Source organism: Synchiropus splendidus, chromosome 5, assembly GCF_027744825.2.
Source record: "Synchiropus splendidus isolate RoL2022-P1 chromosome 5, RoL_Sspl_1.0, whole genome shotgun sequence".
NCBI classification, from domain to species: Eukaryota; Metazoa; Chordata; class Actinopteri; order Syngnathiformes; family Callionymidae; genus Synchiropus; species Synchiropus splendidus.
The window spans coordinates 21,280,485-21,298,043 of NC_071338.1; the positions used below are offsets into that span (position 1 = coordinate 21,280,485).

Below are 17,559 nucleotides of genomic sequence, written 5' to 3' on the forward strand. Positions count from 1 at the left end.
ACCCCTCTTGTTCCATATCAATGTTGCATATTTTGTGAGTTATTTTTGGAAGGAAAAAAACAGAATGCACCCAAATAAACTGTTTCAGCTAAACCTTTTACGATAGTTGGTTTCTCGACGCGGAACCAATGTGGGCTTCCTGTTTCCACACGAACGGGCTTCCGATTGTACCGTGTTTCGATCTCGACACGAGTCTCTCAGATCTTTTAATTGCTTACACTTGTTCGAGAGTAACAACTCAATGTCATCTGTGGAGGTAGATCTGGGTTTCCTGGAGGAAGCGGATCCTTGGCGACTTCGCTCCCCGCAGTTTCCCAGTAAAGTGGGAGGTAAGCCGGCGTGGCTGAGCCAGACCGGCCTGCCGTCTGTGGCCGAGCTGGAGTGCCAGAAATGCCGCCTGCCCATGGCTTTCCTGCTGCAGGTCAGTGTTGGAGCTAATTCTGTCTTAATTCTTTCCGTTGTCAGCTAGAAATGGTGAGCATTTTATAGCTGGTAATGAGCCCGATAACTTTACCGTACTTCGTTTGAAATTGGTAAACGCAAATATTTTCGACAAATAATAACTTGCCAAACTCCCCATTCACATATCACAAACTTCGTCATTTTAGCCGTGCAAACTCAGATCTCAGTATCCCATAAGAGTCTCGTGCCTGACAGTTGTTCATGTTGGAGTGTCGTTTATGTTCCTTCTCTGGGCTCCAGGTTTATGCACCGGTGTCAGGTCTGGACAGATGCTTCCACAGGACACTCTTTTTGTTCTGCTGCAAAACACCAGAGTGCTATACCAGAGGTGACAGCCGTTGCATGAAAGGTAGACACAAACACATGACTGCCATTATATGTCCGTCAGTCGGACAGATTTCGTTTTGATATGAGAAGCTAAGGAAGAATGTTGAGAGCCTAAATATGTCCTCTCTCTTGTCAAATTACTAGGAGAAATTACAAGTAAAGAAAACAAATGTGTTGACCATTGCTATCTTGAAGTGGAATTTCTGTTGTGTGATACACTTGTCATTTTCAAAGGGTTGATAGTAGTTAATGTCTCAGTCAAAAGTAGTTAAAATCATTTCACCAATACTTGTGTTTTCAGTGTTCAGGAGTCAGCTCCCAAGAAGAAATGACTTCTACTCCTTCGACCCTCCACCAGGTATGTTAAGGTTGGTTTTAGTTCGTTTTGAGTCTATAACAAGATGTGCTTTGTTGAACGTGAAACACTGGTGGTTGATATCCATCTCCAGATTTCTAATTTAAGTTACTGGGAAGTTCTGATTAAATGAGATCACCTTTATTCTTGCCACAATGAATATGACTTTGACTGCAGATTCGTAATAATAATAATAATCTTTATTTATAGAGCACATTTTGGACAGGAGGGTCACACAGTGCTTTACGTAAAACATGCTTAACATCAATATAGGACACAAACGAATCAGGCATGGTAAATTGAAAGACAAACAGACGGTGAGGAACAGAGAAAACAGCAGGGCCAGAGAGAGAGCTGAACATAACCAGCGAAAATAAAATTCTCCTTGGCAAATCCTAGACAACATCATATAAAAGCCAGTTTGTAAAAATGTGTTTTTTAAAAGCGATATAGAAGAAGGCTCAGACTCAGCCGGTCTTAGGCAGAGTCTTCCAAAGTTGAAACGTTCTGACAGAAAATGCTTGTTCCCCCCCTTTGATTTCAGCCTCGACTTTGGAATGACTACAGTAGTAGTGACCTGCCTGAGGAGACAGTGAGCTGGCCTGTACATACCTCAGATGTAGCTGGGCGCTAGACCATGACAAGTTTTAATAAAAAGTTGACAAAGTTTTAATAAAACTTTAAAACTGGTTCTAAAACGTAGAGGAAGCCAATGCTGAGGGGCTAAAACTGGGGTCATGTGGTCTGTTTTGGGCCAGTTGGAGGCAGAAGAGAGATTTTTCTTCAGAAAGGAGGTACTTGCTATAATCTGGACGGGTGAATATGAGCCGTCTGTTTTTGAAGGTCGGGAGGATTCAGCATTGGTTGATTTTTGAAATGGTTCTGAGTTGTCGGAAGCATGAATATAGTTTTTTTTATGATTGTTGTGTAGATATTTATTGTACTGTAGTATTGTCTTGAATTCCTGATTTTGCATTGAAGTATTTAAACTCTTCTCTTGCAGAGGACGAACCCCCAAGTGATGACGATCCAAAGCAGAGTGTTCTGCCGTCCTCTGGGGTGAAGCTGTGCTGGGTGTGCGGTTGTCCTGGCAACAAAGCCTGCGCCCGCTGTCATACAGTCACTTACTGTGGGAAACACCATCAGACGCTTCACTGGAAAAACACACACAAGAGAGAGTGCTGCAGTCAAGGTGTGAGTCGGGATTAAAAATGTCATTCATTTCATGGAAATCTGATTTGGAAGCCACCTATGGAGCATGCCCACTTTTTTAAACCAGGAAGCAAACCAGAATAAAACGACACATAAAGAATCACTGTGAGCAAAGATGATGTTCAAGATGATTTAACAAAAGAAACCTATTCCACAAAATATGTTTATGTGGCACATTTTTTTCCACAATTATTTTATACGATTATGAGGCAAATTTCTTTGGCAACCTTGGTTTACCTGAATGATCAATGGTTGTCTAGTACATTTCTAATCCCTTTCCAATGTTGAGGCTGGTGCTGCTGTTTTCTTTTTTTTTTAATTGGGCTACACTTGTCTCTGGTCTCGCAGAAGCAGCAGTGGCCACGGCTTCATCTTTTCTCTTCCCTGAGTCTGAGCTGGTGACTGAGCCTGAAGAGGAACAGCGTGAAAGAGAGGAGGAGAAACAGGAGGCTCAGAGGAGTGATGACTGTCCGTCATTAGCAGAAGGTGAGTCTGAATTCCCTCCAGACGTACGTTTTTTCATATTGGTTAACATGTGCTGCTGTTTCAGGTCTTGCTGAGTCAGAGCTAGAAGAAATGGCTCTACACGAGACGGAAGACAGCAAAGTGTTCCAGCGGTTTAAGAGGAGAATCGCAACAGAGCCTCACCAGGTGGAGCCTCAAACTCTTGTGATGATGTTACAGGTTTATATCCTGGCTGTTGTGTGGAGGCTCGTGATGTCGGCCCTCTGTACTTCTGTAGCCTGGAGATGCTTCCGAAACTGGATTGTGAAATAGGAAGTCTGTACAGGAATGAGACTTTTATAAAGGTTGATATCTTTGATGAAGGTTTGGGTGAGATAATCTGTGACGGTCACCGTCTTCACTACTTCATCACAACATATTTTCTCCATTGATCCCACCATATATTAGTTTTCTGGACGATGGGGCAGACAAGTATTTTGAAATCGATCAGCTTCAGGGGTGTCCACAACGTGTGCTTGATCGGTTGGAACAAAAACCTGCACCACCACTGCCCATTGAGGGCCGGTTAGGACACCCCTGCGCTACAGTATGTCTCAGGTCATATTGTTGTGAAGGTGTGTTTCATCGCTGAGTTGGGAATGTGCCTGACAAATAGTCAAATAGTTTAAAGATGGCATCTAATGATATGCTGTTGTGCAGGTGTTGCGTTACACCAGAGGGGGTTCTCCTTTATGGGTCTCCTCACAGCTCATTCCCTCAGAGCAGGACATCCCACCGTGCACCTGTGGGGCCAGAAGGACCTTCGAGTTCCAGGTGAGTCTCTCGGCTGCTCTCCAGAGGGCTGCATGCCATTCTGAATCACCAGTTTCATATGGTGTGTCGGCTGTTGTGCAGGTGATGCCACAGCTGTTGAACAGCCTGAGAGTGGACTCCACCGGCGCCAGCGTGGACTGGGGCACTCTGGCGGTCTTCACCTGCGCGGACAGCTGTAACCATGATGACCAGTATTGCACAGAGTTCATCTGGAAACAGGACTTCAGCTCAGATCAGCACTCACTCAATAAGAAGCCATGATTGCTTTAGGAATGCACAAATCAGAAACCGACAGAACTGAAGACATAAAGATTATGACCACCTGTGGTTAGGTCCAGGTCTCTCCAGTACTTCTTGTGAGATGTTCCTGCTCATCATGAGTTGCTCACCAACTGTGAGCTGGGGGGTCTGTACTGACCCATCTACCGCCCAAACCACCTTTAATGGACATGTGATCCCAAAACAGGATAATGAATATTTGAACTTTTGGACTGATTCATTGTCTGGTGTTTAATATATTCCATTTCTGTGTGTATGTGTGTGCAGTGGTGGATTGGAGCCTATAGCATTCACAGCAGGTGATAGGTGGGGGGCGACATGCAGCAGTGGTCACTCATAGACACTGGCACCCACCTCCACGCCAGCCTCAGACTCTTAAGATTTACCGCTTTGTTTGTGCCCAGAAGGGAGGACATACAAACTTGACAAGTACAGACCTGGGTTTTAATCTCATTCACTCACAAGCCGATATGCAGTTTGACCATGTATTTTAAACTTCGCTGATTTAAAGATGCATTTATTTGTAAAGTGCCTGGGGCTTCACAACAACAAAGGCCATGAACATGATGCTCCTGTCTGGGTTTTTACAGGTGCAGACACAAGGATGTAAACTGAACTCCATTGAAACACACCACCAGTAAATGTGAAGCATATATTAAGACAGAACATATTAATGTTGCTACCAACACTAAACAGTGTAAATAAAGCAGTTCAGCCAACCAGAGGAACGGGCCTTGGACACGTTTCAGGACGGCACATCATTGTGCCATCGTCAGGTACCATTGAAGAGGTACCACCTGGCACGTTGCCTTCCCTCACCATGGTGAATATTCAGTCCGGCGCCATGTTGGAGACTGTCTGTTGCTGCCTGCCAGAGCTGTTTAAAGTGACGTGGGTTTTCACCAACTGTCATCAGTCTTCACTGTTCAGGTGGATTCGTCTTTGTTTTCTTGTGAGGTGTTGATCTACATAAGTCTGTTTTACAGGGGCAGTGTTGTCAGTGGACTCCAGTGTAATAACTAAGCACATTATATAATAGGAACGTTAAAACATTTGGATGTCAAAGTACATTAACATCAGGGTAAAGTGCAGTTATTCTCTTGAATTTTTCTTTAGCAGCAACTTAGAATGAGCTAACCAGTTAACAGTTTAATAACGGTGAGAAACGTGCGTCGCCTCACAGTAACCTGATATGATTCAAAATAAGAAATCACTGTGAAGACTGGCCTCACATTAATACAACGATATACACCGTACAGGTCTACACTGCCTTGCGGAAGCCTTTCAAGATTGGGTAGATGTTGTCGAAGGCTTTGTAGATCTCTCCCCGGAGCTTGGCACCTGAGGCAGACACAAGTAGACTGGAGCTTTCTCACTCTGGAGCTACAAAGGACGCACTTCCTGCTGGCACTACTGAAGCCAGACAAGTATAAAGTGTAACTGGAGCAGACCTGAGCAGCTAAAGAAACAACACTTAACTGAAACATCCAATCTTTCTGTCAAGACACTACAGATGTGTGAAATCATCATCAAACCTCCAAGCTTTCCCCCTCTACATGCCAAACTCTAGGGCGACGTATAGACACAGCACGCGTGTACTCACACTACAAGTGTCATAAAAACGCCCACTATGTGTGTTCCTGTGAGGCCATTTTGGCCAGTCCATCAAAATAACTAGGTTATTATAATTGTGATTTTGATTCAGAGTCCTGGTTAAGGTCAGCCATTGTATTGGTGAGGTTTAGAGTGAAAGGTCCTCACAAAGGTAGCGATACAAACGTGTATGTGTCCTACCTGTTAGTACAACCTTCCCTGATACGAAAATGAGCAGCACGATTTTGGGCTTAAGCATCTTGTAAATCAGTCCAGGAAACAGTTCTGGTTCATAACTGCAACACATGAGAAGATAGAGGTTTTCACTGAGAGCGATAAAAGGACAAGAAATAAGTTTGTCTGAGACCAAGTCACGTGGCTAGATGGCTTGACACACAAGAGAAAGAGGCCATGTTTAATGAAGAGTGTCGCAGGAGAGTGAGCACGACTCCTACCTGCAGAACTGGTGATGCGAGAGCACCAGACCTTCCAGACGGATGGGGAACTTCACGTCACAGCTTCCCACCATGTTCTGTATCTTGAAGTCCATAAACTTGGCTGGAAATCCAAGCTTTTGGATGATACGAGCGTATTTTCTTGCCGCCAACCTCGACTGCTCCTCACTGGAATCACACGAATTGTGTGAAATTCATTTTGGGAACATGATGGTATTAGAAAGTCAGTGTCGTAATCAGATGACCTCTTGGCTCCGGTGCACACCATCTTCCCTGAGCTGAAGATCAGAGCTGTGGTCCTAGGTTCTCGGATTCTCATGATCACAGCGGCAAAGCGCTGCAAGGGAGGAGATGTAGCATAGGAGAAAGGGAGTTGTGTCTCCAAAACTTGTCAAGGCTGGACTATTTGGACAAGCTCCTCTTTGGCATTCCACTCAGAGCATCTAGAAGATGAGACTCATGCAGAAGGAGCTGCTGGCCTCAGTGAAAATGACACCCCAGGATCAACTAATACATGTTAATAGGCACTTCCAGATTGACACAGGAGACAGTGAAGTTGCGGCGTCTCAATTCACACAGCACACAACATGAGACCATGATGTTGCTGATGTTACGATTTCCACTTCACCTTTGGGTTGTACTCGCAGTTCCTGGCTCTGAGCGCGATGGTCTTCAAGTCCAGTTTGCAGCCCACATTTACCGTGGACACGATATTCCTGACAGGAGACAAGAATCACAATGAGAAGAGAGAAGAGAAGTCGCTCATGATGTGGAAGTGAACCGGTAACCTACTGGAGTTGAGGAACAATGTCTGAGTTCTTGGAGACGGTGGTGGTCAGAGGAACATGGGTCATGGGGGTCATCTGTTCGCCTTTGTACATCTGAGGTGGTAGAGTGGCGTCAGGTGGATTGGATGCATTCTGGGAATGAAAGATCTGAGGAGCCTGGATTGAAGTCCCTGAAACAGAGAATGGGAGAGAAGAGATTAACGTCAAGCGATCTGATGCTCTGCTGGACCTGATTGCGTCATTAATCCACAAACCAAGGAGGAAGGATATAGTGGAGACTTTACTTATATTGTCCTCGAGAATGACCGTGCAATACCTGTATTGGCCTGCTGGCTGTGTTGTTTCTTCCTCTTCTCCAAGAGCGACAGACAGTTGCTGCTCTGAGCGGGTTGAGGGGTCGGACCTGAGTTGTACGACACGAGTGGTTGGTATAGACGCAAGGCTGGGTTCATGACCCCCTTCTGAGACAAAAAGAAGACACATGTAAAATGTGTTTGGGGTTTGTTATATAGCTTTTTGTATATTTTGTAAATGTTATATAGCATTTACAAAATAAGAATCGCTCTATCCTAATCTACAGTTGAGATATGCAGTCTAGTCTGAGTGACTGGAACATGAGTCATTTCCTCCCCTGAATTTGAGCAGAGAGAATATTAAAATGTATACATTTATCTATCTTTAACCGCAAGTAACCTGCTTTGCATTCCATCAATGGTGGGATTTCAGTTTATTTCATTTAATAAATATTTTTGTGTCAGGAATAATTCGCCAGAAATAACACGTTTCCATCTGGACCCAGTTTTGTCACTTAAAAGTTAAACATTTTGATTTGATAGTAATGAGCTGTCATTCATAAAATTACCACCAGATGGCGTTGCGACTGCGACTGTATATATTTTTACATTCAGAAAACGTTATTCACATGTTCATCATCATAGACAGCACAGTAGTTTACCGTTGTCGTATTTAAATGACTGAAATGACGTAGTCACCTGATGGGGGGTCTGGAGGCCTCCCACGCAGTTGTTCTGATTCATCTTGTCAGGCCTTCATATTCGGCACCACACACTTCGACCTGTCTAAATGTAAACACTTTGGATCTGTGTGACAAACATGTATTTACGTATAGCTCGCTCAGGTCCAGTCGGCCGCAGCACACCAATGTCCGACTGGCACCTGAACGTCTCATCAGCCTCTCATAAGTGGCCGGCGCAGCGTGTGGCGGCGATTAAATCGGTTCAGTGACGGGAAAATCGCTTTATTGCATCGCGCATGCCTTTGAAAGAGCATGAAAGTCACAAAAAAAAAAAAGAGTACTCTTATTGCACAAATCAGTATGACACGATCGGAGCAGCAGCACTACTGACGCTGTATTTCTCAAACTGGAGGTTTTATTTGAACTTCGGTCACCATGGCAATGTCTACTATGAACGACTGTTGAATGCCATATCACTCAGATATTGAGATGTTTCCAGAGCAAAAAAAGCCTTCTCCCCACAGCAGGGGGTCCTTGCAAAAGTCAAGGGGACAGCATCAAATGTGTCCAGCAGCTTCTCCGTTCAACTGCTTGAGCTCAGCCACTGCCTGCAGCCCACCATCATCACAGCGATGTTCCTTCACACAATATCGTCCGTTTCTTTGGTCAAACTTAGACATATGACTGGTCAGCACATTGTTGTCATGGGGATCCAGCGAGGCAACACAGTGCACTTCACTACATCCTCATCCTGAACTGGCTGCAGATCTTGATCTCTCATATGTTACACAGCTCAACTGTGATGATGCAACCTGATTAAAAAATAACCGACTGCATGAAGCTTGCACTCAGTTTGATTCCCTTTGCTTCAAAATTTCACTCGATGCAAAGCAACTGTGCTCATGATGAAGGTTCAAACCCACATTTGGTGCCAACAGCATGCATGCAAATGTGTTGTTTTAGATCTGTATTAGCAACTTGAACAAGAACATTGGTGAACAGACTCATCAGTGTCATGTACAGTTAACAGTGTCATGTGATTTACAACCACAGAAAAATAAAATTATGATCAGAACAGTGTAAACGTTCCAACCTATCCGATGATGGAAGCATGGGCAGATTAAAAATGTTAACCTAAAAGTCAAGTCAGAAGTTGTAAACCTCGGACACAGGCTTACAACGTAAGCAACAAAAATACAACTTTCATATTCAACATAAACCTATACAATATAAAATATGAATAATGTGAAATGTTCCGTAATGGACTGATTACATTTCAACTGAAACACTAAGAGAGCTGGGAAAAGATGAACCTTGAGGACTGTTAGAACTATGATGTCAGCGTGAACTCACCACTGGAACAGGAATTAATAAAATGTAAAATACAATTCTATTTAAAATCAAAAGTAAAAGGTTTTTTTTACAATTGTATGTACAGCAATGAAGGTGATGAAAAGCCATGTCGGTTTCGGGGGTTCTGAGAACCGCAACAGTACTTTAAATGTTGAAAACACATGTTGAAACCGCAGCTTTCAAGCACTCCACATGGTTCAATAAAAAGTGTCATCAAAAAAGAAGCACAGTTGGGGGTCGCAGGTTCTACGTCGTCTTCCGGAAACCTTTCAGGATTGGATAAATGTTTTCAAAAGCTTCGTAGATTTCTCCTCTCACCTTGGCACCTGGATGTGAACAGAGACAAACTTCATGACACTGTGGTAGAAACGTGTCCATGACTGCTGACCACTGTTGCTTAGTACTGAAATGGAGTGATCAGTGATGTGATGAAGGACAATGAAAACATTTGAGGACGCAGCCTCCTTGGATCAAGGTGAGACATTTGCAACAATGGCTGACAACTCCTCACTCAAACTAACAAGAAAAGCAGTTCGAGTTTCCAATTGCAATGTGTCAAAATGTTATAGCAAATAAACTTGATCTAAAACATGTATTTATAAAGAATGTGTTGTGAAAACACTCACCTGTAAGTACGACCTTCCCAGAGACGAAGATGAGCAGCACAATCCTGGGTTTGATCATTCTGTAAATGAGTCCTGGAAACAGCTCAGGCTCGTAACTGTGAAAGACAGTTTCCTGTATCATTATCACGACCAGGGGACATTTAACAAAGGCTGAGGGGAGGCTTGAGATGGTACCTGCTAAACTGTTGATGTGTGAGCACAAGACCCTCAAGGCGGATGGGAAACTTGACATCACAGCTGCCCACCATGTTCTGAATCTTAAAATCTAAAAACTTGGCTGGAAACCCAAGTTTCTGTACAACACGGGCATATTTTCTTGCTGCTAGCCTCGACTGTTCCTCACTGGACACACAAGAGAAGACAGGAGAGAGAAACAAATATAAGGTCTGCAATTCCATGCAGAAAACAACGTAAATAGAAGCGAATTCCTTTACCTTTTGGCCCCAGTGCAGACCATCTTCCCCGAGCTGAAGATAAGTGCTGTTGTTCTAGGTTCTCGTATTCTCATGATCACAGCAGCGAAACGCTAAAAGAATAACAGCAACATTTAACAAAATGAAACCCGAAATAAAAGTTACTTCCATGTAAGAATTTTCAGTACTATTGAAATGAGTTTTTTCCTCACCTTGGGATTGTATTCAGCATTCCTGGCTCTGAGAGCGATTGTCTTCAGGTCCAGTTTGCAGCCCAAATTTACAGTAGACACAATGTTTCTGGTAAAAAAACAAAACAAAAACAAACATACAAACAAACAAACATCAGGGAGTGAGACTTGAAACACAGCTAGAGTCATAATAGAACAAGAAGTGTGTTTAGGAGACATACTGCAGCTGAGGAAGGATTCCGGAGCTTTCCGAGGCTGGCGTAGCTGGAGTGACGGGGGTCATCGGAGTCAGTGGGGTGTTATAGAGGGGGGTATTGCCAGGCAGTGCAGTGGTGGTTGTGCCGGTAACATTCTGGGAATGAAAAAGCTGAGGGGTCTGGCCTGATGTACCTGGAAGGACTGGAAAACAGGGTCAGTCGTTGGTTGATGCTTAAAACAGCTCAAGTTCAGAGGACAAGAGTGAGTCAGTAGTACCCGAATTGGCCTGCTGGGCCTGTTGCTGCTGCTGCTGTTGTTGTTGCTGTTGTTGCCTCTGCTGCTCTTCCAGTATAGACAGACTGTTGGTACTCTGAACAGGCTGGGGTGTCAGGCCTGAGCCGTATGGCATCATCGGACTGAAGATGGGCAAACCTGGGGTCATGGCGCTCTAGGAAAACACATCACACCTCATTCATCTTGGTATGTTCAATTCTAAACCAATGTTGAGTCGTCTTATTCAAATTGATGTTCTAGACAAAACAGTTGGTTCAAAGCGGCCACAACGTATATTTCAGACTTCAAACCCCACATCATACCTCTCATTTTAATATGTAAAAGGTAAAAAACAGACACGTGCACAATATTTTCTTGAGTATGGAAACTACATCAAGCAGACCAAATTGCACAACATTAAAAGGTGTACTGAATCCAACAAAAAGATGGTATAGTTGTTAAAAAACCTGCAAACTCTGTCAATTACTCTGCTCAGATATGTTTATTGTGGAGCATTTTATTGACAATGATTTCATCTTCCCCATTGCCTCATTATGTCTGATTTCCACATCCACACATGTCTATAAAGCGAACATTGTCTAAAGGAAATGAAACATTTTAGCTGCTAGAATTGAAATAATATATTCCTTAGGTTATCAAGTCATCCCACCCTCATGATAATATAGTAGAAACAGTGCAGTGTTTTCACATCAGGTTACCTGCGGGGAGGCCTGGAAGGCCGGCATGCTGTTGTTCTGGTCCATCTTTCTCCACTGCTCACAAAAATTAAAGGACCACTTTAAACACTGCTCACAAAAATTAAAGGAACACTTTAAAGGAACATGTTACATACATTAGATCTCGATATGAAGTTGTATATCTATACAAATAACAGGGCAATGTCTCAGGAACAAAAGGATGCCAAGTCTTTTCATGGAAATAAAAGTTTTCAGCCTATAGAGGGCTCAATTGTGTAGACACCCTAAAATCAGAGTGAAATGAAGATGTGGCAGGCTCCTAATGGACCGAAATATAATGTCCCACAGATGTTGCATTGGGTTTAAGTCAGGGAATCGTGAAGGTCATTCAATTTCAATGTTTCAATTCCTTCATCCTCCAGGTACTGCCGGCACACTCTCGCCACATGAGGCCAGGCATTGTTATCCATTAGGAGGAAACCAGGACCCACTGCACCAGCGTAGGGTCTGACAATGGGTTCAAGGATTTCATCTCGATACCTTATGGCAGTCAGAGAACCATTTCCTATGCAGTAGAGGTCTGAGCGTCCCTCCATGGATATGCCTCCCCAGACCATCACTGACCCACCACCAAACATGTCATGTTGAACAACGTTGCAGGCAGCATAAGGTTCTCCTTGTCTTCACAGGTGCTCAGGGTGAACCTGCTCTTGTCTGTGAAAAGTACAGGGCGCCAGTGGCAGACTTGTCAATTCTGGTGTTCTTGAGCAAATACCAGTCAAGCTCCACGGTGCTGGGCAGTGAGCACAGGGCCCAATACAGGACATCCTTCATGAAGTCTGTTCCTGATTGTTTGGGTAGAGACCTGGAGGTCATTCTGTAGGACACAAGCAGTGCTCAGCCTGTTCCGCCTTGCACAAAGGAGCTGGTATCGGTCCTGCTGATGGCTTGAGGACCTTCCACGGCCCTGTCCAGCTCGCCGAGAATAACCACCAGTCTCCTGAAATCTCCATGTTCTAGAGATTGTGCTGGGAGACACATTAAACCTTCTTGGTGCAGCACGTGTGGATGTGCCATCCTGGAGAAGTTAGACAACCTGTGCAACTTCTGTAGGGTTAAGGAATCGCCTCAAGCCAATACCAGCACGAGTGGAAAACTAGCCAGAAAAGATCAAGAGGGAGAAACTTGAAATGACCTCCACATGTAAAACCAGTCCTGTTTTGAGGGTTTTCGAATTGTTGCCACTGTAGTGCACCTGTTGTTCATTCTATGAACACTGATACAGCTGAAAGTGATTAACGATGCCCTCATCTGCTTAGCCAACCAGACAATTTTCAGACAGGTTGAAATGATTTCATGCAAGGCCCAATACAAAAAGTGTTCCTTTAATGTCTGTGAGCAGCATACCTCCTTGGCTTTGATGACTTGCGAAAGTACTTCAACGTATATTAGGAGGTCGCGACGACAAAGTCACCATTCACCACTCTATAATTTGGCAGATAAGTCGGCCGCAGCTTGCAAATATTCGCTTCACTCAAACCTACAGAAACAAAAAACAAGCCAAATAAATCAAGCTGTGCACAGAACAGAATAGTTTAGCATCCGTGGCGCCAACGTCTACATAGCTTTATAACCACATTGTGACGCTAACATTTCATTTTAGCCCATCATAACAAAAAGCCTTCAAACTGCTTGTCACACAGCGCTGACCGGGACATTTTGATGTGAACAATCTATCGTTTAATTTCACTCAGCAAGTAGCTCACAAGTCCGGCTAACAGGTCTAATGCTAATGTTAGCATTGTCGGCTACAAGCGCTCACTGCAACAGAAATCACGGAAGTCTTCTAAATATGCACTAAAGTCACTTGAAATTGTTAAAACTTTGCGTACTCACGCAGGAATCGGAACCAGCCCCCTCGTTTTCAAACCGCCGAGCAATTCTTAAATTCGACGCTGGAGCTGCGCGTCCGCCATTACAGGAAGAAGAAAGCTTCAACTTCCGCTGTGTCACAGTTCACCGCAGACACAGCAAAGATGGCGCTGAGTGACAAATCAGTTTGGGATGAAGTGGAAGATGGAATCGGAGAAGAAGTCTTAAAAATGTCCACAGAGGAGATAGCTCAGCGAACTCGCCTCCTGGATAGCGAGATCAAGATCATGAAGAGCGAAGTGCTGAGGGTGACCCACGAATTGCAAGCTATGAAGGATAAAATCAAGGAAAACACGGAGAAGATAAAGGTGAACAAGACGCTGCCGTATCTGGTCTCCAACGTGATCGAGCTTCTGGACGTGGACCCCAACGACCAGGAGGAGGACGGGGCCAACGTGGACCTGGACTCGCAGAGAAAAGGAAAGTGCGCCGTCATTAAGACTTCCACCCGGCAGACATACTTCCTGCCGGTGATCGGGCTGGTGGATGCCGAGAAGCTGAAGCCCGGGGATCTGGTGGGGGTCAACAAAGACTCCTACCTGATCCTGGAAACCCTGCCGACTGAGTACGACTCCAGAGTCAAGGCCATGGAGGTGGATGAGCGTCCCACCGAACAGTACAGCGACATTGGTGGACTGGACAAGCAGATCCAGGAGCTGGTCGAAGCTATTGTTCTGCCAATGAACCACAAGGAGAAGTTTGAAAACCTGGGCATCCAGCCACCGAAAGGTGTCCTGATGTACGGACCCCCTGGCACAGGAAAGACCCTTCTCGCCAGGGCTTGCGCCGCTCAAACCAAAGCTACCTTCTTGAAGCTGGCCGGCCCACAACTTGTCCAGATGTTTATCGGTGATGGAGCCAAGCTGGTGAGAGATGCCTTTGCTCTGGCCAAAGAGAAAGCTCCGTCCATCATCTTTATTGACGAGCTGGATGCCATCGGGACCAAGAGGTTTGACAGCGAGAAGGCTGGCGACAGAGAAGTGCAGAGGACCATGTTGGAGCTCCTGAACCAGCTGGATGGATTTCAGCCCAACATGCAGGTCAAGGTGAGGATTCACCACCATTTAGATACATACAATTTTGTTAAGACCATTTACATTTATGTACTGTAGTCTGTTCTTAAAAATTTGATCAGACTGAAGTTTACCTTTTCAATGTGTATTTAAAATCTAAACTAGCCCCTTATGTAGTCATGAATAAGCGCTGTTCACTGTCACTGGACTAACTACAATCCCTGGTGTGTTCTTGTGTTCCAGGTCATTGCTGCCACCAACAGAGTGGACATCTTGGACCCCGCTCTGCTCCGTTCCGGTCGTCTGGACAGGAAGATCGAGTTCCCCATGCCGAACGAAGAGGCTCGAGCTCGCATCATGCAGATTCATTCTCGCAAGATGAATGTCAGTCCGGATGTCAACTACGAGGAGCTGGCGCGCTGCACGGATGATTTCAACGGAGCCCAGTGCAAAGCAGTGTGTGTGGAGGCGGGCATGATCGCTCTGCGCCGGGGAGCCACCGAGCTGAACCACGAGGATTACATGGAGGGAATCCTGGAGGTCCAAGCCAAGAAGAAGGCCAACCTGCAGTACTACGCCTGAGGACACTGCCTGTGTCTCTATCTACTTGTGTGTGTGAAACAGTCTTTGACTAATAAAATAGCTGATTAAACACTTCTTACTCTTGGGTTAATAAAAAGAAATAAAACATCCATTGCTTGTGTTTTTGTTTGTTTATTGAAGACTAGCTGTTGATTTTAGTGGTGTTTGTTACTGAACTCTGAGAATCAGTACTCATGTACTGGTACAACAAATGTTTAATAATGAAGGGTCAATCATAGTAGTTATACAAGGTAATATGTAACTTCTGTCACCCTGAACTTACCTACGTATGTTGCATAGATGCACAGTAGAGCAACATTTAATGATGCCATTGAATGTCTAAACTTTCTAGTTGTCAGAATAAAGCTTGAACTAGGACAAATAGCAAGCAAATGGCTTGTTTGAGTTGCTTCATCCACATCTGAAATACTGATTTATAGCCTTGTCTAAAGGCGCTATCTTTCTGTATGCAGATGTGTATTCTCGTTTTTTTTTTTTTTTCATTGTGAACTCGGAAAATATCTTGAGTTAAAGTCAAATGCGGGGCCGGAGCAGATTTTACAGTTCCGTGTGCCTATGGTTAAACTAGCATTTACGAGCTAGTGTTTTGTTGAGTCATACATTGGCGAATTCAGAGACGAAAGCAGGCGTCATTCAGCTTCACGGCTTCATGTGACCACAAGGTGGCGATCCCTCCCACAGCCCAGTTCCATACTTCCGTTAAAGAAGAAGCGGCCATATTGGCGTGAGACAGCGAGTTTACTTCTTTCAGATTTCCTTTGTAGCGACAAAATGCTTTCTGCTCAGAATTTTGGAGACAATGGCAAAATGAAAGAATATCACTATGCCGGTGCCGTTGAGCACAAGTTCTCACCATATACGTTCAATGGAGGGTAAGAGCGATTTTTTAGATGTTTGCTTGTTAGCTTGGTAGCATGCTAACAAACCGGTAGACTAATACATATTTGCGAGCTGTTACATTTTCTTGAGTTGAACACTATTTCTTCAATAGCATGTCTGTTTTTTTCTAAATTTCTTGCTATAATAGTTAATGCGTAGCACCGTTTCGCTGTACTACACGGGTGTTTCGGTTTCGGATTTGTGTCCTACTGTCGGTTATGCGGGATTAATACAGGAGTATTGCTTGCTGTGGACTGAGATTGTGTTGTTTTCCTCAGGACTGTGCTCGCTGTTGCCGGAGAAGACTTTGCGATTGTTGCCTCAGACACCAGACTTAGTGAAGGATACTCGATCCACAGCCGGGACTCTCCCAAATGCTACAAGTTGTAAGTTTGCACAGTCATTGCCGGGTCACTGCCACCGGCCTACTGCCACCAACTCCTCTCAGTCAAATGTAACCCAATTGACGTTACCTTGAGGGTGTATATTTAACGTGTGAATCCTTTCCCATCACAGGACCAACACAACTGTTCTTGGATGCAGTGGTTTCCATGGTGACTGCCTGACGTTGACCAAAATCATTGATGCCAGATTACAGGTTCCTTCTGTTCTTATTGGTGTTAGATTAAATACAACACATTTCAAATAATAGTAGCCAGCATTTGCACAACACAGTATGTTATTTACGGGCGAGGGTTTGACCCGATTTATTCCCCAGAATTTACATTTTAATTTCAACATTATTCATTTTTTTTAGATGTACGAACACTCAAACAACAAGAAGATGAATAGCGGAGCCATCGCAGCAATGTTGTCCACCATCCTGTATGGCAGACGGTTCTTCCCTTACTATGTCTACAACATTATTGGAGGTCTAGATGAAGAGGGTGAGTACTCATTTGTACACTTTTGGGTACATTACTGCTGAAGACGTTTTATTGTGGTAGGCAGAATTTGATAAGATTAAAAAAAAGATTTTGTTATGCAGGTAAAGGGGCAGTTTACAGCTTTGACCCAGTGGGATCCTATCAGAGAGACACTTACAAGGCTGGAGGATCGGCCAGTGCCATGTTGCAGCCATTACTGGACAACCAGGTTTGTAGTTCACTGAAGCCATTGTGATTGCTGGCACCTTCATGTCTGACTGTGACTTGTAAATTTCCCTCCAGATCGGGTTCAAGAACATGGAGGGTGTGCAGCACGTTCCATTGAGCCGCGAGAAGGCCGTCCGCCTGGTCAAAGATGTTTTCATCTCAGCTGCAGAGAGAGATGTTTACACTGGAGACGCTCTGAAGATCTGCGTCATCACAAAAGAGGGCATTGAAGAGCAGACACTACCTCTAAGGAAGGACTGAAGTGTCCCCAACACCTCCGTCTACATGCTTCACATTCAGTCTCTCAATTGTAATCAGGAGTGTTGGTTCAGAATTTGCTTTTGCCAAAAGTGAAATTTCTATCATCTGTTGCTTCAAACATGCACTTCTCTGTGATGATGATGATTCCAGTTTATAACAAGGGATTCTTGGTCAGCACTCCTGCTTAAATCATCCCTTATTGTTTGGAATTTCTGCTCAGTACTTCTGTATACATTCTTAATAAATATAAACAATTGAAAAAAAAAGTTTGTTGATGCCAATGAGAAAAAAGTAGACTGG

General features: G+C 44.2%; 5 protein-coding genes across 8 annotated transcripts; 3 read left to right on the forward strand and 2 right to left on the reverse strand.

Annotated features, from left to right (window-relative positions):
* Positions 1-154: 154 nt before the first annotated feature.
* Positions 155-4,615, forward strand: pdcd2 (programmed cell death 2). Of its 2 annotated transcripts, none has more exons than XM_053864615.1 (8): positions 155-421; positions 703-790; positions 1,091-1,147; positions 2,148-2,336; positions 2,705-2,842; positions 2,907-3,007; positions 3,521-3,634; positions 3,716-4,615. In XM_053864615.1, exons 1-8 carry the CDS (start codon positions 242-244, stop codon positions 3,893-3,895), a joined length of 1,047 nt encoding a protein of 348 aa, XP_053720590.1. In that variant the 5' UTR covers positions 155-241; the 3' UTR covers positions 3,896-4,615. The 2 variants fall into 2 exon arrangements, with proteins under 2 accessions (XP_053720590.1, XP_053720589.1); XM_053864614.1 differs by having other exon boundaries at positions 703-811; positions 3,716-4,613.
* Positions 2,158-7,937, reverse strand: LOC128758557 (uncharacterized). 3 transcript variants are annotated; one of them, XR_008414510.1, is made up of 10 exons: positions 7,742-7,937; positions 7,066-7,210; positions 6,754-6,919; positions 6,590-6,677; positions 6,207-6,298; positions 5,962-6,129; positions 5,708-5,802; positions 3,005-3,138; positions 2,594-2,764; positions 2,158-2,298 (listed from the first exon to the last, which is right to left on the reverse strand). XR_008414510.1 is itself a non-coding variant. In XM_053864616.1 (8 exons), the coding sequence occupies exons 1-8, from the start codon at positions 7,784-7,786 to the stop codon at positions 5,175-5,177; spliced, it is 879 nt and encodes a 292-aa protein (XP_053720591.1). In that variant the 5' UTR covers positions 7,787-7,937; the 3' UTR covers positions 3,145-5,174. The 3 variants fall into 3 exon arrangements, 1 of the variants encoding a protein (XP_053720591.1); XR_008414509.1 differs by having other exon boundaries at positions 2,594-3,138; XM_053864616.1 differs by lacking the exons at positions 2,158-2,298; positions 2,594-2,764; positions 3,005-3,138 and adding an exon at positions 3,145-5,254.
* A 200-nt stretch (positions 7,938-8,137) lies between these two features.
* Positions 8,138-13,807, reverse strand: LOC128758937 (TATA-box-binding protein). Its single transcript, XM_053865444.1, has 10 exons — positions 13,374-13,807; positions 12,885-13,017; positions 11,499-11,552; positions 10,783-10,954; positions 10,530-10,707; positions 10,330-10,417; positions 10,139-10,230; positions 9,879-10,046; positions 9,705-9,799; positions 8,138-9,404 (listed from the first exon to the last, which is right to left on the reverse strand). The coding sequence occupies exons 3-10, from the start codon at positions 11,541-11,543 to the stop codon at positions 9,325-9,327; spliced, it is 918 nt and encodes a 305-aa protein (XP_053721419.1). The 5' UTR covers positions 11,544-11,552; positions 12,885-13,017; positions 13,374-13,807; the 3' UTR covers positions 8,138-9,324.
* psmc3 (proteasome 26S subunit, ATPase 3) lies at positions 12,969-15,119 on the forward strand. Its single transcript, XM_053865443.1, has 2 exons — positions 12,969-14,455; positions 14,666-15,119. Exons 1-2 carry the CDS (start codon positions 13,514-13,516, stop codon positions 15,002-15,004), a joined length of 1,281 nt encoding a protein of 426 aa, XP_053721418.1. The 5' UTR covers positions 12,969-13,513; the 3' UTR covers positions 15,005-15,119.
* A 588-nt stretch (positions 15,120-15,707) lies between these two features.
* psmb1 (proteasome 20S subunit beta 1) lies at positions 15,708-17,523 on the forward strand. Its single transcript, XM_053864884.1, has 6 exons — positions 15,708-15,897; positions 16,183-16,290; positions 16,421-16,502; positions 16,662-16,791; positions 16,893-16,999; positions 17,074-17,523. Exons 1-6 carry the CDS (start codon positions 15,797-15,799, stop codon positions 17,257-17,259), a joined length of 714 nt encoding a protein of 237 aa, XP_053720859.1. The 5' UTR covers positions 15,708-15,796; the 3' UTR covers positions 17,260-17,523.
* The last annotated feature ends 36 nt before the right edge of the window (positions 17,524-17,559 follow it).